At 44.9% G+C, this 22,827-nt stretch overlaps 2 protein-coding genes across 6 annotated transcripts in view; one reads left to right on the plus strand and one right to left on the minus strand.

The window, feature by feature from the left end:
- The window catches only part of LOC143152496 (protein Star), a 26,572-nt gene continuing 3,745 nt past the window's right edge, over positions 1-22,827 (minus strand). The window contains exons 1-6 of one of the 2 annotated variants that reach the window (XM_076322727.1): positions 9,298-9,435; positions 5,651-5,842; positions 3,348-3,561; positions 3,013-3,177; positions 2,682-2,873; positions 1-2,596 (exon numbers count right to left, since the gene is read on the minus strand). In XM_076322727.1, coding sequence (XP_076178842.1) covers positions 2,411-2,596; positions 2,682-2,873; positions 3,013-3,177; positions 3,348-3,561; positions 5,651-5,842; positions 9,298-9,371 — 1,023 coding nt within the window. In that variant the 5' untranslated portion in view covers positions 9,372-9,435 and the 3' untranslated portion in view covers positions 1-2,410. Of the gene's footprint in view, positions 2,597-2,681; positions 2,874-3,012; positions 3,178-3,347; positions 3,562-5,650; positions 5,843-9,297; positions 9,436-22,827 lie in introns of those variants that run through there. The other variant, XM_076322728.1, reaches the window with a different exon arrangement.
- LOC143152492 (serine/threonine-protein kinase 32A) overlaps positions 18,408-22,827 on the plus strand; it is an 11,437-nt gene continuing 7,017 nt past the window's right edge. For all 4 annotated transcript variants that reach the window (XM_076322718.1, XM_076322719.1, XM_076322720.1 and 1 more), the window contains exons 1-4: positions 18,408-19,216; positions 20,405-20,460; positions 21,623-21,791; positions 22,242-22,439. In XM_076322718.1, the coding sequence (XP_076178833.1) occupies positions 19,168-19,216; positions 20,405-20,460; positions 21,623-21,791; positions 22,242-22,439 (472 nt within the window). In that variant the 5' untranslated portion in view covers positions 18,408-19,167. The remainder of the gene's footprint in view (positions 19,217-20,404; positions 20,461-21,622; positions 21,792-22,241; positions 22,440-22,827) is intronic.

Raw genomic sequence — 22,827 nt, forward strand, 5'->3', positions numbered from 1 at the left:
TCCGGGACAATATTACAAAATATCTACCTTTATTGTTCACGAAAACAATTCGTTCGAAACGAATAGTGCAAACGTTTCGCGCAATGCCAGGGTAGGTGTAAGAAAAGTAATGAACACGTGCCGTTTGAATCGTACGATGCCAACGAATCGTTACGACGGTGATCGTCGGTCGGATCTCTCGCACAGTAAGAACGAAACCGATAACGCAACGGTTGCGCGAAAATCGTCTACAATGACTTCCTTTTGTCCGCTTAGTTGTCGCGCGCGCGAACTCGATAACGTGTATCGTGTATCGTGTATCGTGTATCGTGTATCGTGTATCGAAATAAATTATTCGTCGAGACAATTCATCCCTCTTGAGGCTGGTGTTTCGCGGCGCATATCGAAATCGTCGACGATAAATAAATCCGTAGAAACGGTCAATATATACCCTGTGTTGAATCGGAATCGTTGGTGATCGCGACGCTCTAGCATTTGCTGGCGCGTGATTCGTGAACCGGGTTCGTTCCGTTACTCGATTGGCTCGACCAAAGAAATCTTCGATTCGCAAAGAAACTTTTCGGTAAAGAAAGACATCGGGTCGAGGAATTAGGCCAGTGTTACCGTCCAATCGATACTTCTTTTCAAAAATTATTATCGATGTCTTTCCGGTGCAATATATTCGGTAACAAGATATAAATCACACACGTGGGTGAACGTGTTCGAGTCGACGGGAAAGCTGTTAACAAGCATAGAGATCTGGGAAATAAGAGATCGATACTGAACGGCTAGATGCGGTAGATGGGACGAGATCTATGCCCAGTAACCAACGAAGAGGAGTTGCGAAACGAAAGACACAGATCGTTCCCATCGCGGATGAAAATTTAATAGGAGCCAACTCGTTGATTACGTTGACACGGAAAGGGCGTATAGAGAAGCTGACAAGTTATCGGTCCGAAGTGCCGTTCCGACTTCGACGGAAGTCGAAACGATACTAACCACACTGTGGCCGAGCAAGTGATACAAGTTGTCCGAAACTCGGTCACGGCTACAAGAAGGAAAGTTCCGACTTGAAACGACAGACTTCCCGTACGATCCCGATGTCGAAAATAAATAGGACAAAGACGATACTTTGCTACTGTTACCAAACTGGAGCGCTGAAAGGACTGTTCAAGATGGCGACGTGGGTCAGGTAACTTCCGAACAGAGAACAGAGGACAAATAAAGACCATCGTGGAATAGCAACGAGCGAATTTGTGCGACTGGAATCGAGCAACTTTGGACATCGAACCACCGACACAAGGGGTCACCCGACTATTTCGAATCGAATCAAATGGTAGGGACAAGGTAGCGAAAGAAAATACATTGCGTACATTATCGCTCGCTTCGTCGTAAAAATAACGATGGAGATAAGCGAACTTAATAACGAAAGAAAGTAACCCAGACCTAAACTTTGCAGAGCTACGTTTCTACGTGTACGACTAACGATGCGAATGCGGATTCGAGCAACGTTCGAGTCTATCGAAATCAATCCCAATCATTGGATCGGTTTACTCGTACATATGTAGAAAAGGAAACCTCGATCGTTGCACGCACGAAAACGTGCCTTTACGAGGAAAGTGCACCCCCCGGTTTACGATAATATCTATATCTTAGCTAAATATCGACTTACGTGCTAGTAAGGCCCGTGGTGTAGGTAATTGGAGTAACTCGTCGATTATCACTGCAACAACGTGTCTTCGGACCACGTGGCTGTCGTTCTTTGACAAATAAAAATCTACATTGTTCGTAAAAAAATGTCTCGGTGTGTTGATCTACACTGGCTTAAGCGGTTAGATTAAAACAAACCTACGCTAAAATACGAATACGAAACTAAATACGCTTCTTTCGTGTGCTCTGTTGCGCTTTTTGGTTCACTTCTATAAGACGTACTCGAGAAGGGAAATCGAGAATGATCGATGAGTGCCCCTCATCGAACGTGATCGAGCGAACGCTCGCGAAAATAGCTCTCAGTCTTTGTCATGTGTCTGTTAAATCGATAGCAAATTAAAAGAAAAGAAAAAATTTTTCCGTACTCCTAGATCGTCGATAACATTTCGACTAGCCGTGTAATTGCGAACTGAAACGAAACTCGTCCTCGATCCACTTGACAAACACTCGATTCGTGTTGATCCTACGAACACGCAAAAGGAAACACGTTTCCACGAAAATGAAAGTCACGTTCGACGGTGTCCGTGTATATACATCCAACTTATGTACATTCAACGACGAAAACACGGTCGCCCGATTTGCGATCGCGTTTCGCCGAATCCGACCGACCCGCGAACGGTCTTTGATTTACTCGAGGAAATGCTGTTTCTCGTCGCGATGAACTTCTCGTTCGTTAAGAAACCTGGAACGATTCAGCGTCTACAGTAGCTCGAGTCAATGTTCAAATCTTAAGTAACGCGTTGTACAAAAAGATCAGCTTCCCGGTGTCCGTCGTGTACATCAGCTTGTATCTTCTGTCGGTCATCTTATCGATCAGACCTTTCGTCTCGACCTCGCTATGGTGAGGACTCCACCGTATGGATAGGACCGATATTCTCGTCGTCTCCCAGGGGATCGTGTCGAGCACCTGCGCCAAAGACAGTTCCGCGTACTCTTCCAACCGAAGTATATAAAAAGAAATTCGTAAAACATCGAACAACGCGAATAATCACCTGTCCATCTTGGGCGTCCGGACTGTCCAGACTCAGGTAATCCAACGTGGTGGCACTATACGCCAACAAAACGCTGTACAAAGGAAAACACTTCAATCTCGTGGTCGGCAGACCGTCGTCCGAAGACACGAGACTATTCGGACCCTCCCCTAATTTGGTAACTTGAACCTCGGATTCCTGATGGTACGTAATCTGAAATTCAAGCACGCGTATACAACGCGATGGACAGACCTCGTCGCATCGATAATTAAGAAATACGTTATCCTCGTTGTAGCGTATACGTATCGTTGAAAATGTTATTCAATCGAATAGATTCCAAGTGTACCCTTACCTCTTTGGTATCCTTATCGGTGCTAAGGCAAGCGTGCAGGACTCTTGTTTTTGGATTCCTGGTGCTTCTGTGAGCCTCGAAGAAGCTTCTAGGATCGGTCAATATCAGAACACCTCTCCAGCTCGAATTACGCTCTAACCATCCTGTGCTGGAAACGGCTCCTATCTGCAAGATGCAAAGATTTCTTTTATATTTCATCGCGGGAACGCGACGGTTTCGGATATCGCGAGTCGAATTTTCAGAGGAGATCGAGGCACAATTGCGTTCGAAATATTAGCAGAGAGTCCCGACACGCTTACTCGTAATTCGATAACGATCGAAAGATCACTCCTTACCCTGCTAATGTACTCTACGTAGACACCCTCGCGTTTTCCCTCCGTCAGGCTCGACACGTACCTCTCTTCCAAGGTCTGGGTCGCATTCAACGGGTCTTGTTGAGTGGTGGGCTTCAATTGGACTTCCCTAATGTACGCGACCAATTCCGGATTGTCCATCGAGACGCTGTTCAATACGTAGTCCCTGGTCATGTTGGCGTCGAACGCTTGCCTCCTGTAACCGGGACATCGATTTTAATGCAAGCACAACAGCCGCAGTCTCGTCAGCCGCGTTCCCGACACACGAACGCGTAACACGCGCAGTGATAATCTATTGGTTGTTCGAGCCGCGCGATGCAATAATAGCCTACCGTCGGAACAAAATCGACTAAAGTTTCGTGTCACTCGAGACCATCGACGAGAGACTACACCCGCCGTACACCCGCTTCCGTTGTTACGACAATATCCTGCTCGGAGCACACCGGTCCAGAGAATTCAACGATCCTGAGAAGAAGATTTTACGCAACATCCTTCGAGAACTATGCAACGAGTCAGGAGGTAGCATCGGATTTACACGAGTTTCAAAAATTCTCGAAATTAATGTTCGAAGACAATCGAGTCCTTTAAAATAGATCCAAATTCCAAAAACCTCGGACTTTGTTCGATATTCCAAATCCGTTGGATCGTTCGATATTCATACGACTATCGAGAACTCCCATTTCCAATTAACATTGAGAGTCACTTGGAACTTTGTAAGCGGTAACGTTTTCGATTCCACGTTAATATTGTAGTAATCGTCTTAAATACTCGTAAACCGTCGTTGAAAGAACTTTTCTTTTTTCTGTAAGCTCATTGTCGAGCACCGTTAATAGCCTTTGGCACAACCGCCTCGAAGGGAAAATATAATCATCGAGTGACCTACTAATTAGGTCCGTTTAACAATCGTGTTTCTTTGACCCTTCTTAGGTGCAGAGCAGAAGCTTCGTAGATCTTAGGAGCCAAGAACAATACCATTCGTTGTTCGCAAATGCGTTTCGCGAAGGGTATATTTGTTCGAGCGATAGATAATTGAGTAATTGTCCCGACGAAACATTATCGATTTTCAACTCGTGGGACACTTTCTTTGACAGATCGTACGACCAAATTCTTTTTTCGTTGATACGATAGGTAGATACTTTTTCGATCGAGAGCTACACCTACCCGGTGTAAGGTGGTACGCACCACGTTCCAATCGATTAACCGTCCACCCTAATATTATAGTACCAAGTTCCTTCTTAAATAGACTGTCTACATTGGATTAGATTTGTCAACATGTTTCGAACTACGGATCGTGTACCTACTATCGTTTCTTTGCGAGTCTTTCGTCGAAAGCTACGATCAAATATTGGACTTTATACGATACCGTCGATAAAGTTGCTTGCATTGGGCTTTACCGTGAAAACGTCACGAAACAACAGTCGAGCAACCGTGTCTTCTCAACGACTGAACGCGCACGGTCAACAGGCGCCAATTGAGATCAACGAAATTGTTCGCCGTTTACTTTTCGCTACGCTCTCTTTAAAAACGAATAATTACTCGAGAAAAACTGATGTCAAATGAAAGTATACCCTTTCAATCGGTGGCTTAATCTGTCACGGTAGCGTTCGTTTAATGGAAAGGATCGTAAAAACAGAAGGAGAATATGCCAGCAGCACGGCAGTTTGGCGCAGTCGAGTCATCTGCTTTACGGGGCAACAAACTTTTTACGTTCCTCCGTACGTTGGGGAATAACGAAGCCGTAGAATTTTCCAGCAGAACCGACGCGTAAAACCTAAAAGGTATTTCCTTCGAAAAAAGTAGAAAAGAAAAAAGAGTACTCTTTACGTATAGATATTTAACAGTTGGTTCGTTCAACATTTCTAGAAACGTCGAAAACTCGTCTAATCGAACGACCCTTCGAGTTGGGTCGTTTATCGATTTACGATTGAACTCGTAATAAGGCGTGCGAGGGTTATCCATGTACCTCGTTCACCCTGATTAGATTCATCGATAACGAAGCGATCAAAATTCTTTTTGCTTCGGATCGGTCGATTCGGAGATGTCTGCAACGAGATCAATGATCACGATCAAAGAAATGTTCGGTCGAAGATTGCCCCATTCTGAACGAATTCAATCGGGATGATTATGTTGCGCTGTTCACTCTGCGCGGACAGATCGTAGCAGTTTTTTTCTTGGAACTTACAGTGGCACCGGTAGCAAGAAAATCAACACGACAGTCAGAGGTATCTCTCCTCTCCTCTCTCTTTCTCTCTCCCTCCCGTCGATTGCGAAGCAGAGAAATTTACCTCAAGGCTGCAGCTTCGCTCCAAACGAGGAGCAAGGCCATGGCGGTGGAAAAAGCCGCGAGAAAGGCCAGGTAAGGGGCTACTCTTCTCCACCAACTTTTCTTGTGGCTCGACATCGTGGACCCTGTCAGTGTCGAGCCCGTGGGTGGCTGCAGGACACCGGTGACCGGAGGCATCCCTGTGGGGGCCATTCTGCAAACGTAAAAGCGCCTCCGGTGAACATTCCGCTATACTTGCCGGGTAGAAACGAACATAAAATACGATAAAAAATAACGTGACACGAGAGACCAGTATACTACGAACGCGAAACTTTCGAGGATTATTTTTACAACATACACACTATACAAACACTTTTTATCAAATCGATAAATAAACGATAAAAAATGAGCAACGTAGCAGAACGATGGTTTACGGAGTTTGTTTATTGCTATCGATCAAGGAAGGCAACTTCGTCGAACGCGTGTTGGTTCGCGTTAGCTTGCAATCGTTGCGATACAATCGTTGCGTGTGCAAGGGGTTGCGCGGTGATTCGAGTTAATGCCGCTTTTAAATTCAGTCGGCTGGTTAAAAACCTGGATGTATATTACATCGTTGTATATAATAACGAGATAACGGACACGAGAGATCCCACTGCGATTCGAAAGGGAATTCCGTTCGATCGGAGAGACGGATAAACGCGAACGCGGAGGAAGGTGAAATTCTTCGAGCGCGGATACGTTCTCCGAGAATTATTTCCACGAGGTACAAGGTTACACCGTACTGGTGGTATCGGACAGTTTTAGAACTCGGTAGAACGCTACACTGCCACCGGCAGAGGGCAAAGGGTGAATTAACCTAAAGGGGAGGCAGGCGCGTGAAAGTGACTCCGATTTCTGGATCGAACGCGGATCGATTTGGGAAAATCGATCGGGGTAATTGGTCTCGGCAGTGTTACACGAAGCCGGTGGATATCTAAAACTTTCACGCGATGCTGTAACGTAATTGCATCTCAACATAGCCCGTTGTAATGGGGCACGGTGGCCCTGTTCGCGATCGATTCGCGTAATATTGCGACACATCGTAGTTACGACTTTAATACATCGTGTAAGAATTCGCTGCAACCGGTGGAAAAAAAAAAAATGTTAATCAACTATGGTGCACGGGAAAAGATGTTCGAACGAGGGATACGTAAGACGCGATTTATCGAAGCGATTTTGTTTCACGGCAGTGACAAAGGCCAAGAAGCCTTTGAGAAGGATACCTCCTCTTGGAGAGTATGCGAAGCAGCTGAGCGGAGCGTTCTACTATATATTTCAAAGAACGTAAAGCGGAATAACGCGCACGCGAGTCGGCCCGCACTTTCTAAGCGATTTTTTCCACAAACCATCGCGCGGATACACCCGCGCGACTATACACGGATGAAAAGAGAGACCGAGAATTTCCTCCGCGTCCTCTTACGCGAAGCGAATTAACAGTTTACGGTAGGGAAGATCGTTCGGAAGTAAACGCGCGATTACACGCTTCGTCGCAACCTAATTCCTGCGAGGATAGTCCAGAAGCCGAGAACATCTCCCGCGTTGAACGCCCTTTAAATTAACCGGCCCAATTGGTGACGTTGCTCGATGCCAGACTTGAATTTCCAGCGCGAAGACGGATCGTCGCCAGCCACTGTTTCACGCACGCGACACCGTTCTTTCGATCCTCGAGACTACGTAACGGATCGTGCTCGCTCGAGCTTTGTGTCGCCTTTTATCCGCGAGAAAGCTCGACTTACAGGGAAGCCTCGGTAGTTTCCAGGTTCGAGTCAACGAAAGCCTAGGACAGTGATAAAAGACGCGAGCGACTCGTCGAGACTAAAAGGAGACGTTCGAGATAATGGATCGTACGGCTCGAAGAAAACACGTGATCGCCCTTCCGAGCGAACTTGTACGCGTACTATAGTATTCAGGACTGGCGGTAAACGCGAAAACGTATCGTCGCTTTGTCGTAGTATTTGAAAAAACAGAGGAGCGCGGAACGTAACGTAACGTAACGTACTTACGGCGTAAGCGCTGCTCGACTTTCCAGAGAAAACTAAATGAAAATTATACAAATACTTTACTTGGATGTTTAGTTATTTTGCATCGTATTACTTGCGATTAATCTTTTATATTCACCGAGTAAGAAACGCGATGTGTCAAAAATAAATGAAAATTTCACGCAGGAAGTAGAAGTCTCTTTCTCCAACTAGAAGAGCGCCTTTGAAAAACTTTGAAAATCATTAATTTAAAAGAGATTTATTTTCAAAGTTAACGACGCTTCGACTTCGTAACTGTACAACGAAGAGGAAGTTGAGCGAAGAGATTGTTAAAACTGTGATACAAGTATAATCGTACCGAACGTTGTACCGAGAAGAGGAAAACCATGGATGGACGACGCAACTTTGATGATCGAAGTTTTATTAGAAAGGCACGTAGGCGATGATTCTGTCCTATTCGGTAGCAATGCGTGTTCCTATATGGTAACGCATTGTTTACCTTTATCGTGGAAACAGAACGATAACGAAAAACAATCGATGATCGCGTTCACACGAGGCAACGAAGGACATATATATACGTACATTCTTCTTCTGTCCCTGTTTACTCGTACCGTTCGTTTCCGATCAAAATTTTTTTCCACGCTATCGGGAACAAACATCGAATTCTGTGCAAAATTTCACGAATCGACATAGACGGCGCGACCGTAAACGTAAACTCTCGTAACGTGAAATACTTGTGAATTTTGCGGTCGACAAATACGAAACGGTGTATGAGAACGTTTCTTCCGAAGCTGTTGCCGTTTCGTCAAAACTATTGGTAAACTTGTGTTCCATTCATCGCGTTTCACGTTTCTCCGCGTACAAACGGGTAATATTGTATCTATAGAATCTATAGAATATCGTAGAAACGAATTTCGAGATCAACCGGTGTCCACTTTTTTCCAGTCACGTCGATCCAGGGCCGCGTCGTTGATTAAAATCGAAGGAAAAATATTTCGCGAGAGCATCGATCATCGAGATTCCTTACTAGACGAGTTGAACCGCGAAAACGATTCTGTTCGTGAGAACGTGACATTCCCGGGTGTCGCGTTGGTAAACGGGTCAGATTCTCCTTTAAATTACTCTGTACTGGAGTGTTTAAGATAATAGAATTCATCCACCTACCCCGGAAGACAACAAACGAGAACGAAAACGAGAACGAAAACGAAAACGAGAACGAGAACGAGAACGAGATTGAGAACGAGAACGAGAACGAGAACGAGAACGAGAACGAGAACGAAACTCCATCGTTTCGACTAATTTCTCTCTTCGAACTACGCAGATTCTTCAACTTTTCCTTCGAAGACTCGCTCGACCGCAAACAGCACCAGTAACAATACAGGAAGAATCTCCCAGAGCATCGGTGCAGTTATTCGAACAAATCCAGCGAGGAAAAATACTTCGGATCTCGGTTACGAGACGATCGAATCCTTTATACAAATTTAGACCTCGAAGCGGACAACGAGCACACCAAGGAGCAACACTTTTGAAAAACAACTGCCAAAGTTCTCGAGCCGTTCGCGTGACTCACGACTCGCGACTCACGATTCACGACTCGCGAGCAAGAGAAGACTGGTAGTCTCGAGCAAATATTCCCAGTCGGTTTACGTACTTGGCTTTTACGGAGTCCATGCCGGTCCAGAATAATTCGCCCGGTGGGAAGGAAAGCTCATTGGCGTGCGGCATTCACGTGGCTCTGTCTCGCGTCCCGTCCGTGACGCGATCGTTGTCCGGAAGACATCGGCCGGACTGTTTCACCAGGCCATGTACATCCTCTGTCGATGCTGCGTCCACCGGACACTGCACTCGAAACGCGTTGTATTCCTTCTACGGACGTCTCGGTTCGCGACTTACCAAGTCGCGCGTTAACGATAAAGTGTTTACAATTCAGCGACGAAACGCGGAAGACACGCAGTGTTTTCCTTTCTCGAGCGAACCGATCGTCGATCCATTCGCGACGGAATCTCCTCCGCGAACTCGTGCCTCGTCGACGTTCCAACGACTGTTCGTCCCTTTCCAGTCCCGTCCTCCCTCCACCTCGCTGACGAGTTGCCGATAGAACGCAGCAACGGACTCTTCTTTCCAAGTGTTTATGCAGACAATGAGAGACTTTTGTTTCTTTCGGACGATCTCCCGACGCGTATCTTGCGTTAAACGATCGACCGGCAAACGGCGAAGCTCGTGGCCGAGGTCGAAGGAGTCGAGAAAACGGTGGGCGCAGCGACAACGAATGCGTGTGTACCGTCGAACAGAGGAGACCGTACAAAAGTTTGTTAGCAGTATGCGTCGGATAGAACGGGAGAAGTCGGCGTTACGACGAGCAAACGTGTTTGTCGTCGAATGTCGCACTGCAGAGCGACACGATACACACAGGCGTCCCTGTCGCCTCTTCTCTGCTTTTTTTCTTCTTTTCTCGCTCGTTCGCTTGCTAGCTCGCTCGCTCGCTCGCTCGCTCGCTCGGGCTCTCCCACTTGGCGCGCGTTTACGCCGAGTGTCTCGGTGCAGGCAACGTACGAATAACCGACGCGACGATCGGTCAGAAATGCCAGAGAAGGCGCGCGCTGCCGGTTTTCACGTGTTCGAATCGAACGCCGCGTTGGCCACGGACCCGAAGAAGGAAATGCAGACAGACTGGCTCGTATGTATATGCTCGTCCCGTGGCGAGAACCGACTGCCCTCCAGCACCTGGAACGGCTGACGGTATAACCGAGTACAATGCCTCTTATATCGAGTGTCCTTCTTTAATCCATCCGCATTCTCCTCCTCTTTCCCCTTCAATCTCGCCGTCTCCCTCGCTCGCTTTTACGAGGACATTCCGTGCTCTCCGCTCTCCTATTAAACGGCCAGGTAGAGAACAGTGGTTCTCAATCGTCCAGCTCCACGGGGAAACCGTGTCTCTCCCTTCGTTCTCAGGGTGGCGCGAGTCGATCCCTCGGAGGGATCCCACGGCTTTTACGCTTTGGTCATCGTGCTATACGCTCGTTCCGTGTACGTCCGGTAGCGCGGCGAAGGCGTTATCGATCCTGCGACTCGCGGCCGCCTTTGTGTACAGCGTTTACAACCAGAACTCCGACCAGCGCAGCGGTTCGGTTTCTTGATTGATCGGATTCGTTCCGGAATGAGGCGTCGTCGCATTAGGATATGACAATTATCGCCTTTAATCTCCATATTTTGCCCAAGAATGACAATACACTTTCTTCGAATTCGCGCAACGTAATTAAACGATGGAAACGCTTATCGATAATATGAATTTGGCTCGGCAAGATACTATCGTTTAACAAAAATCGTGTGCCGGTGAAATGGAATTCCTGGTAATCCCTGGTGTTTATAGGCTTGTTCCATGCCAAAAGTAAAACAAATATTTTCATTTAGGAAGATAGAGTAGACGAGCGTCCAATCGAATGTCCGAGGTGCTTCGGTTTTACGGACTGCCTTTTTTCGATCGAAATTCGGTTCTTACCTTTAACCGTAATATTCCGCCCTTCGAAACGAACGTTTCCAAGGCAATGAAAAGATAACCTCCCTTTGAAGGCACTGCGCGCTCACGCACGTCTGTGTATACTCTGTCTAAGTTAGCTTTTAAAGAGGGAACGTGCGCGGGATTTTATCGAGAGTTAAGCCCCTTACCTATACACATCGTTTCCTAAAATTGAAACGAAGAAAGCGGCTTTATTCTCATGGTATACGTTCTTCTTTGAGGGCGTGTACGTACGCTTTCGAAGCACTCTGTACGCCTATGTACATACGTAACTTCGGTCTAGATTTGATTGCCAAGAAGACAAGGGTGCGAACACTTTGTCGAAAATTCGGAAAAATATATCGCCGATAAAAGAATACCGTTTAACTATACTTTACCTACGTATTCGAGATCGTATACTTTTATCGAAGCATACTTTGACGACCGTTTGTATCATGGTGTTTCGATAAAATCAATTTTTTACAAGGCCGACTATTCCGAATTGACCATCTCGGTTAGCCGAGCGGGAGGGGCCACCACCCTCGCCGAGTTACACTCCGAGCGAAACTGCAAAAATAAATGAGACGGCCCATAAATAATTTCTCGCTCTCGGACTTCTTTAAAATAGAATCCTCCTTGCGATCCTTGCCTCGCGACGCAGTATTTTACTATGTATACGATACAGGCGGTTTCATAACGCGCGAAGCTTGTTTCGAAGATGCGCAAACACGTAGACACGTTCCATCTTGGCTCGTTGATCGATGGTAATCCTGCTAACCGTATCGATCGCTAAAAGCGATCTTACCAAATTGGGTTGGCACGTTTGTCTTTACTACCGTACTCAAGGACCTCGTCGGTCCGATCTAACCAGAGTCTGGTTGCACTTTAATCGCGAAACTGGATTACCTAATAAATCGATAGATCTTGCAAGTCTCGTTAACTAATCTCTTCTCGGATCTGCTTAAGACGGTATTCTCGGTGGCGTCGCGTTACTCGGTGATGTCGTTGAACCGGACTAACTCGAATTACACCTACTAATTTTAGTCGCGTAACGATATTGAATATAATCGATAGATCGCGGCAAATCTACCGTGTGAAGTGAATCTGCCGAAAAGGGAAAACGAATTAACGACGGGTCAATTGCCCTGGTAGAGAGTTCCTTGACGCAGAACGACGTTCCCCGAGCGTGCATATCGTGTTCAGCGAGCCGCGACCGAGGGGTGAACCTACCGGTCGGCTTTACAGCGATGGCGAAGAGGAAAAGTCGCTTTTTGACGCGAAAACAACGCGTCGGAGACCGAAGTGAAAGGAGAAATAACGTCGAGGGGACGCGCGACGGTCGGACGTAGGTGAACGTGGGCGGGTGAAAAACGCCAACACGATCGGTTCTTGTACAGGACGCGTTTGTGCGTGTGCACGTAAAAGGAAACGGCGACAGCAGCTGCAACAACAATAGAAAACTTTGTTACCGAGGTCCTTTGTTTATTTAGAGCCTTCGGCCAACTTGCTCGCTTTTCGAACTCGACGAAAGCAACGCGTTAACGCGCTCGCCCATCTATCTACATACGTATACTTGTATCCATGTACAATGCTAACGCGAGTTATCCACGATACGTCAGCTTGCGAATGCTAACCTTCTTTTCCCGCGTCTACCTTCTCAACATTCATCCAGCCTTTGCAACGTTACTCAATTACGTAGTACTATATGTATGTACATCGATGCGTATCGTTTCACTTTTAAAAGATCAATGTTGGAGCGAGCGTACCGAGACTGTTTTTTTCTACGATCTCGAGACGGTACTACCGAACGACTTTCTTCTTCGGAGCCCAGCGATATTTCGTGTGTCGACAAATATTGCGACATTTAAAACCTTTCACTACTTACGTAGGTTCTTATAGTCGACACTATTCGGAGCTGGTTCTATATCCCCGTGGAACGTCGAAACGCTTCTCGAAAATGTCCAATTTACATTCGCAAGTTTCGCGACAATATCGACCATGGAAAACATGTTTTCGGGCTTTTGTCGAGATCTCGTCAAAGTCGTTTCGTTCGAAAGGGTATCCCTCCTCTTTGTCACCGTGATGTCCGTGCACGAGAACCCGTAGATAATTGTTTTCATCCAACACCGTAGCGACAATAGAGAAACAATGACCTATTATAGTATACTCGGCAGTAGTTTCGACACGATTACCGAAGATGCGCATCCAATAAAATTTCGACTATTTTGTTAACCCTTCGATTCCTGTGGCTCTTCCGCGGGATTCCGATCGGTGAACAAAATTTTGTCTTATAATTTAACCAACTGCCGTAATTCCTGCCCTTTTCTTCGTAAGGGACAATGAGCAGCAGATACCTGGAATTATGGCTGTGCGGTAGGTTCCAAGAATCGATTGCGACTGTCACCTGCTTCTCGTCCAAGGGTTACGGTTCGTAAAATCGAGAACAATGAACCTTCCACGTGTCTTCTTTCTAAATTATCCATACTTCTCGAACTCGGCACTAACTTGCGAAGTAACGAACAATTTACGGTAATGCGACAAAGGATTGGTTCTACTATATATTTACTCGACCATTCTGTGTTGCATTTCGTGCATTACGAGATTACGTCTATCGACGATCAGTAGGTAAAACATCGATATAAAAACTATCTTCTCCAATTACCGTAATAAAAGGATTTAAATGGAATAAATTATCCAAGTTCAATTCAATCGGATTCGATACGAATCACTGGGACAGAACAAAGAACAGAGAACAGAGAGAAGCACTTGGTTCCTTAGAAACCCTTTGGATGAAAAACTGATCGACCGGTGAATAAATTTTAATTGTCGTTATACATTTTGATTGTTCTCTCGTTGTTGTTCCTCCGATTTTCTACCATTTGTACATATATAGATGAGAATTATGTAGAATTAATATAGAATTACCAATAATTGAAAAGGTCGATCAATTTCCAATCCCTGGTACGAATTCACGGTCGCCTGACCTTCTTCTTCTTCATTTTCTTTGCTATTGATATCCTTTGGTGACCTTACGTCCACGGATCTTTGGACTCATCTATCACGTTACGAAGCTAAACCATACCAGACGATTTAGAAATAAATTACGAGAGACGTTCGTATCGCAAAAAAAGCGCCATCGCACCGAAAGAAATTTATACCCATTTTCTTTCGAAACTGCAAATAAATGTCTGAGAGAGAAATTGTTTTTTCGACGAAAGAAATATCACAATAGTTGGCAGATTAGTTTTGTAAGAAGATATTTTTACGTCCGCGTACAGTGTCATAAATTACATCGAGACGACCTATTCAACAACCTACAACAACGTACCTCACCGCGAGCGATTTACGATCAATCCGATCGTCCATCATCGCGAGCGATTGACAATTACATACTAGTATGCACGCATGTATATCAATTTTAATCGCAATTGTCCAACACTGCTATCGATCGATCGCTCACTCTTGTACATATTATTTACCTAAAATTTTGCAATACCGTGTGTACTCTCGTCCACCGAAACGCGTGTAGGTAAGCGCGAAGGTGTCTACGTATGGCACGCGTTTAAACGCAGCCACCGTCGAAGGCGTCTCGGCGCAGACGCCGCGTAGATCCACGTAGATAGATACTCGAGCACGAGCGTCGCGTCGTTTCGTTGAACCGAGGAACATCGACACTCGTGCGGTGACAGCGACCGCGGTAACACGAACGTTTGTGGTTTTCGCGCGCGAATCGCCACGACCACTTCTCTCTCTTCCATTCCCACGTCGTCGTACCATGCTGGACCGTGTTCGGACGATACACGCAATCACGCCAATACGCATACGTTCTTCGTTGTTCGTTCTTCGACGGTGAAACCCCGAGTGAACCAAGGAGAGACCCTCTTGTGCGCGTCCCTGTTGTTGACATTCCCTTCTTTTCGCAGTCCCGGTATTCTTCTCGTCGCGAAGTACACAACGATCGAACATGCCGTGTACACGCAGAAGGGTGAAAGTGGACTCTCGATCGATACCGTATCCGTGTACAAGCGATCTAACCACGTTCGATAATTAAAGTACGCGGAGCAATCGGTAAGTAGCGATAGAGGTAGACCGTGACTCGTTACCGTGGTAAGTCGATAAAGGAGATACAGCAAAGTCAGGAATTAAACGAGGTACGGGGCAGAGTTCGGCATAAGTGGACAGAAGAAACACAAGTGAAGAAAAACGAGGCCAGAGTTCTATAAATCTCGTACCAATTGAGTACCACCGATTACGCCTCGATGGTGAACAAATGTCTCGATGTTAAAGCTGTTCGAATATTTGGAAAGAAGAGAAACGATCCGAAATTTAACTCGGATCGAATATGGGACACCAAGTCGAGCATTCAAACGTTAAAAACTACTGGAACTGTGACTCGAACGACCGAAGACTTGACTCGGTTCGACGACCCAAATTATTCCCAATTTCAACTTCGAACTACTCGAATAACTTTGATCGATATACACGCGTATAGGTGTTGCGTTGCGTTCGATGGTTCACAATGATCGTGATTAGATATTCCGTGGCATTGTTTCGTGAATAGCAATGGGCTCGAGACTCGTCGAATCGGACATTGTCGCGACCACCAAAAATTAAGACTCGATCGTCTTAATGAATTTTGAAATTCCCTGAACGATTATAAAGCTTCTCTTGGCAAACTTGACAAACTTGAAGATAAAACGTCTCGATTTACTCGAGACTTTCAAAGATTGCCGGTTTTGAATAATATAATAGTATTTGAAGCGTCACTTGTTTTCGTACTCTTGAATGTGTGAAAAATTTTCACCACCATCGTACACGATAGTCCAATATTGAACGTTGGACAAACGTTTCCATCGACGAACACTCAAAGAGCGAAACATCTGATCGAACAAAGTTTCGTACGAGTTAATGGCGCGAGTTGTCATTGACTACGAACAGAATTCAATTTGTACTACGTGACCGTGTGTCCATGCAATTCAACGGTACTCGGAAGAGTTTGTTTATCCGTTTATTCGTTTATCCGGTTGGGCGAGAAGAACTCGGCTAAAAAAGTTTCTCGTTGGACGCGCGATTTCTGCTTCTGCACCGTCCAACAATCAACCGATCCGCTCGATTTCCGTTCGTACGTTTCCTTGAAACGTAGAGAAACGAGCACACGGCAACTCGCGAAGAAATCAACCCCTGGTGAAATCGTTAGCCAATTCAAACCATCTGTCCATCGAAATATTTTCCAATGAACTTTGCATCGAGATCGTTGCCTCAATATAAGAACCATCGAAGAGCGTTGCGACTGTCCGATAACGTAAAGCTGTCTTTTAACTTCGTAGCACGTTAATTAGAATAGGATGCGAAATCGATTTCTCTTTTTTTCTTCTTTCTATTCGCGACGTTACAAAGTACGTTTAATCGTTCAATCGTTAAACCCTGTTCCGCATTTTAGTATCTACGTTGTGACGAACAACGACGGGGCAACGATCTTTCGCATAATATTTCTGTTAGAACTGGAACGGAACACATTATATATTTAATGTTCATATTGTATTATATTATACGAAACGATAAATACGGACGATTAAAGAGCAAGTTCGGTTTAATATCGGTACAAAAGAAACGTAAATAGGTATACAATTTTATAGTATAAACGGACGTTCAAACATTGATTCCGTATTCAGCTTTAAAAAAGACAAATAAAACACGCGGAGTTGGAAACTCCGATTCCCTTTGTGGTTTTAACGATCGACTTTTCAAAATTAAATAAACAAATGCGTGAACTGTATCCCCGATCTCGTGCAGCCGAGCTGTAAATATTTACCTATATTTAACGACGAATTTAATATTTTCCATAGCGAAAACTCGAAAGATACGTTGCCGCCACGAAGCACTTCGGAGTTTGAACATCAACGATCAATTATCACCCTAACGGAAGGATGATAACGCCCGTGGGAAAGAGTCGAAAATATTTTAATGGAAAACGCGAAACGAGACGAAGTAATAACGATAGATGTTAATGCGCAGAAACAATAATGGCGCGTATTAACGCGGGTAAATTGAAACCAAACATCTATCAACTGTAAATGATAATACACGTGGTACGAATGCAACGGTAATAACGATTAATACACTTAAAAATACATTGGATACACGATTAGACCGAAATATACACCGGAATACTATATACACCGAATTAGATATAAATTCGGTAGTCCGCGCGCGAAACGTAGCTCAAATTGAAAGTGAACATACGTACGTGTGTACGTGTGTATGTAAATTTTCACGTCCGTATGTTTAATAGTTGATAAAAGAAATCCGTAGATTCCACGAAGGGGGAAAACATTGAACGATGCTTCAACTTTGGCTAATAGTGCGTATGTATATATTTAGAAACGATCGATACTTTTCGGGATATTCGCTGATCCATGCTTCGCGTGCCTTGCCCGGTACGAATAAAACTGCACACTTCCAGTGTGTTCGTGAGTTTACGATCGCATTTCTCCGATATCGTTCGTCGTGACGAGAAATCATAACGCGTCTCCCTTTGTCCCTTGCTTCATCGATCACGCGTCCGATTTATCGCGGCAAAAAACACAAATAACGCCTGCGTGCGCGTAACGTATCGAGACGACACTCGGCTGTAATACACGGCGATCGATAAATCCTCTTTTCTCGATACAATGAATACGGATCTTCGAGAAACACGATTACATATTAATCTCGATGGAAGAAACAGACAAGCAAAAAGATTGCATCGACCGCGCAATGTCGTTACAGCGAGAGCACGATTGCGGTTCGCTTAAGATGATAACAAATGGTACTTGGAAGATGGGTATTTTTCATTCACATGGGGGGAGGAACTAAACGAATTTATTTTCATCGTTCCCTGAACGTATCGAACACTCGAATAGGGCTAAGAAAATATTCTGTAGATTATGCTTTTAACCGCGAACGAAATAAGGGAAAAATTTAATTTACAGCGGTCCCGGTCCCTATCGATCCCGAACAGCGACGCGTTTCTCTTCGAACAAAGTCACGATTTCCACCTCGTGAAACTTGCTCGACGATCAATTAGCCGATTAGTTAATTCTGAACGATCTCTTCAGCCACTGATCAATTTCTGCTCCGTTGCAGGCGAACCGTGAGCACCGGCAACCGTGTCTCAACATCGGCGACGAGCAGCCGTTCTTCCATTCCCTGTTATTCCGCGAATCAGCACAAGGCCGGTATTAATTAATGCGCGAATCGACGTGGGGCAGTAATTAATCCGACAGTTGAAACCGGGAGAGCGAGATCGATCGACCAACGAACGAAAATTCGTTTCTCGGAGAACTTCCGTCCCGGTAGAGGGAACTCGCTGAAGGAAAGAGAAACATTCAATGTGAGAGAAACGATAAAAATCTAACGGGAAACCATTGCAAAAGCTGTGGAAGTACCTAGTTCGAAAGACCGAAAGGACTGTGACAAACTATGGCGAGAAATCCAAGCTCGAGGACATCGGAGGAAAAGGAATTTAAGACGTTGATGGCAAATTGGGGCAGATAACTAGAAGATCGAAACGAACGGCGAGGGGATGGAAAGCACAAGAGTGGAAAAAGGCTCGAAAATTTCGGAGGTTTCGCGAGATGATGAAACTCGAACGCCGAAATCGAAAGGAACCAGCCTAATAAAAAAATTAGTGACATCATCGACCAAAAGGTAAACAATTTCAGGGAGCCGAAAGGGCAAAACCGAGCGACACGTAAGGAATTCTGCTCGAAGAAGCAGCCTTCGGATGGAGATCTAATGACAACCAGAGTTCTCGGACTCTGGGGGAATACAGAGAAAAGAAAACAAGATTAAGTGGCTCGAGCACGAAACGGGGTGAACAAGGGTGCAGTCGTCGGTGGAAAAAGGGTCGATCCGATGAATAACCGAGCCCCGAGGGGGTGGAAGCATGAAATTTTCGAGTGGCTGTCTTACCTCGTGTTCGACAAAAGTATACATCGGCCACCGCCGCCTCTCGCGTCACGTATCGAAATCCATTGAGGGAAAATGGGTGCCAGCCAGTCGACGCGAAACGCCCCCACTCCTGGAGAAGAAGGTGAGTAGACGTCGGTATACTTGCCTTTTGCCAACGACGCGTAAACTTTCAAGGTAAATGCCGCGACCATTTCCGAGGGACCTAAGGTAGAATTGTGCTCAAGAACTTTCTCAGACCTAGCGGAGACGTCTTTGCTATTTTATCGATGTCAAGAATCCGAAAGTGCGAAAGCTTCGAGAAGTTGCTTTGCGGAGACTCTGGTTAGAAAAAAAACTCGTTCGAGTCGTTCGAGAGAAACGTCCTTGGCTACGACCAATGGAATCTTTAACAAATGGTTATCAGAATTTTCTCAAACACGATATGCATTCGTTACACACCTCGGCTCTTACGCGAAACAGTGAACGTTGCAGTAGGCGGAGATACTACTATATATCTCATGCTCCAACTCGGGTGGAAGAAAATTGAGCGTAGGTCAGCGCAGATCGGCTGAGCTTGTTCGTTACGAATAAAATTGACAATTTCTTCGTGAACGTTTTCAACTTTCTCGGTGAAAACAACTGTTCTCTTAAGCGTTCGAAAAGGTTTCCAAGTTGTTTCAAGAACGTAAAAACCGTTTTCGCTAATTGGGTCTGGTGGTGTGTCGGGTGTTCAGGATCGGCGACGAGCGATCAATCGCGGACACGTGTTTCCGAAATACGGAACTGCTTGAAATTTCGGCAATCTCAGATTTAGTCGAAGAACGTTGGATGACAGGATGCGACGAACCGATTTTAGAAGCAGCGACGATAAACTTTATCGGCCGCGGTTCCCTCGTTTACCTAATCAGCGAGTTCGTGCGAGCGTGTCTAAGTTTTCCGTTAATTGCTCCTTTGTGAAAGACAATCGCGGACTTTGCGCTCGATCCTCCGTCTGCCCCAAAAACGTTCGATTGTTTCCGGTATCGAGAAACTGAAATTTCAACGAACACGATAACACGTTCAACGTCGAACAGATTTTACAAAACTTTAGGGCCTACATTGGACGTTCCCTGTAACTTTGTTCAATTTTACCGCGAAACGCTATTTTCGATTAAAATTTCAAAGCAGAGAAATTTAGAACATCCGAGAATAAAAATGCGACTGTGCGAATAAAAACTTAAATCTCCTTTATAAACGAACAAACATGACAACGAATGCGTTGAAAATTTCTCGATTAGTTGCTCAAACGGACGATCTTTTATCAACTCTCTTCCACTGTTTCTTATTCCAGTGAACTTCGATCACTTTCAAATCCTTCGCGCTATTGGAAAAGGAAGCTTTGGCAAGGTACGGTATAATCTTTACGTATTATCTGAACGTTATTGTTATTAAATTTCCTGTTTTCTTTTGACACTTTAATACTACTACTGTTTGAAGTTTTTCATAAATTTATAATATCGTAGAATCCGCTTCTTTCGTTTCTTTTTTTTAATTACCGACAGAAGAACATTAACTCTGGGGGTTTCCCATCGATTAAACTGGTCGTAATGGTCGTAAAATTTGCAATTTTAAATCGTTTCGTTTGGTAAACGAGTTGAAATCGAGTTGGAATCGAATTGGAATCGGGTTAATCCGAATATATAATATCGGAAATAATAATACCGAAATATGCGTAGTAATCGAAGAATTAATGGAAAGTCGATTATTACTCGATCAAATGATAACCTTTGCGAAGTCGTCTGATTTTCGCCTAATTTTCGCCTAATTTTCGCTTAATATTCGCCTAATTTTCGACTAATTTTCGGACTTGATTTCTAATTCATAGATGTACGAAATTTCTATTTCAAACTTTTTGAAGCGTGTAATTACATTTTTCGGATGCTCGATAGCATCTATTATTTGAAATAATCCCCAAGCGACCAGTACCTTTGTAAAGTGAAAATCAATCTCATAATCAACCTCGTATAGATTCATGTACGGAATGAAAAATTTTCTTCAGATTTTATTCCCAGTTTCATTAGATTCCTATGTCGCGCTTACAACCACTTTCGTAAATCATCCACTAAGCGCTAACGAGCCAAATTTGAATTTCAAAATTCTCCCGTACACGTTCCTTGGACAATAGCCAATTATCCCCGCTGACTCTTGCATAATTCAGTCCCTCTCTCAACCATTTACCACCTAAACCGATACCTGAAAATTTTCACGTTATATTATTTTTAAATTGCATTATATTCCAGTGTCGTGAACTATACTTCGGATGGCTAATAATTACTTTCACCAATTGGAGCTACCTTAAGAATTCACTCCTTCGTCACTCGTGAACGAGTCAAATTCAAATCTGAAAGTGTTCATATTTCATTACCACGAAATTGCGCTGTACTCCTGCGTAAACGTTCAGTTGTCGCGCGAGCTTCATTTCCGAACAACGGTTAATTACCCCTGTTGGCAACAGCTACTCATAATTCATCCCTTATCCGGTAACGAGTAATTAATTATATCTTAATAGGTATGCATAGTGCAGAAGCGTGATCGCACCGGGAACATGTACGCGATGAAATATGTCCACAAGGGGGAGTGCGCCGAAAGGGGTGCGCTGAAGAATGTCGCACGAGAAGTGGAGATCCTCTCTCAACTCGAACATCCCTGCTTAGTGAATCTGTGGTTCAGCTTCCAAGGTAAGCCGATCGTTCTTCTATGCGCGTTCGTAAATTCCGTGAACCGGATAAGGACCGATCCGATTAACGTCTTTCCGTCTTTTCGTCGTCGTCGTCGTCGTCGTCGTCGTCGTCGTCGTCGTCGTCGTCGTCCGTCGTCGTCGTCATTATCGATTCTCCATGACGATTGTCACGAACGTTAATTCGACCAACTCGGACTCTTCTTCCGCGGCTTCTTCGACGATTTTCCGCTCGTTTTCTCCGCTCGCTCGATTAACCGCGTAATTTCATTTCGATGCCCGGTACTTCCCTTTGTTCGAAACGCTAAATGTCTCGATACCGTTCGACTCTATTTATCCGTAAAAAATAAAATTACATCGAATACTCGGATTTACCGAGCTCTAATTAGTAAAATTTTTACGATGTACCAGGAAATAAATGTTCTTTCGAGAGACTACTGTTCGTTTTCAGACGAGGAAGACCTGTTCATGGTATCCGACTTGCTTCTTGGAGGCGATTTGAGGTATCACATACAACAAGAGGTCGTCTTTACGGAGAAGAGCGTCGTACTTTTCGTTGCGGAGATCGCGCTGGCCCTCGATTATCTGCAAAGTCACAAAATCGTTCACCGAGATATAAAGCCCGACAACATCCTCTTGGACGAGGAAGGTACGTGGCCACGCTTTCCTTCGTGCATTGAAACGACTCGCCTGACAGATTGAGAAGTAAAAAGTTATTCCGTCTCATCAAGGTGCACGCGATAATCCGAGAATTTATTCCGAAAGCCCTCCCTTCGTCAACGGAGAATACCGGTCCCTCGTTCTCTCAAGAATATCGTTTATAACGACGAATAGCAAAAGGCGGAAAACCGGGAGTCTAATCGATTTACGAGCATTACGGTTCCCGTTACGAAACCGTGAAAGGAAAAGCTTGCAACGAGACTTTTATTCGTCTTCGTCTTCTTCTGCTGCTGCTTCTGCTTCTTCTTCTTCTTCTTCTTCTTCTTCTTTTTCTTCTTTTTCGTTCTCCTCGTGCTAATCGTAAAGCAAGCGAACCC

This window comes from Ptiloglossa arizonensis, chromosome 10 (assembly GCF_051014685.1).
Source record: "Ptiloglossa arizonensis isolate GNS036 chromosome 10, iyPtiAriz1_principal, whole genome shotgun sequence".
Lineage (NCBI taxonomy): Eukaryota > Metazoa > Arthropoda > Insecta > Hymenoptera > Colletidae > Ptiloglossa > Ptiloglossa arizonensis.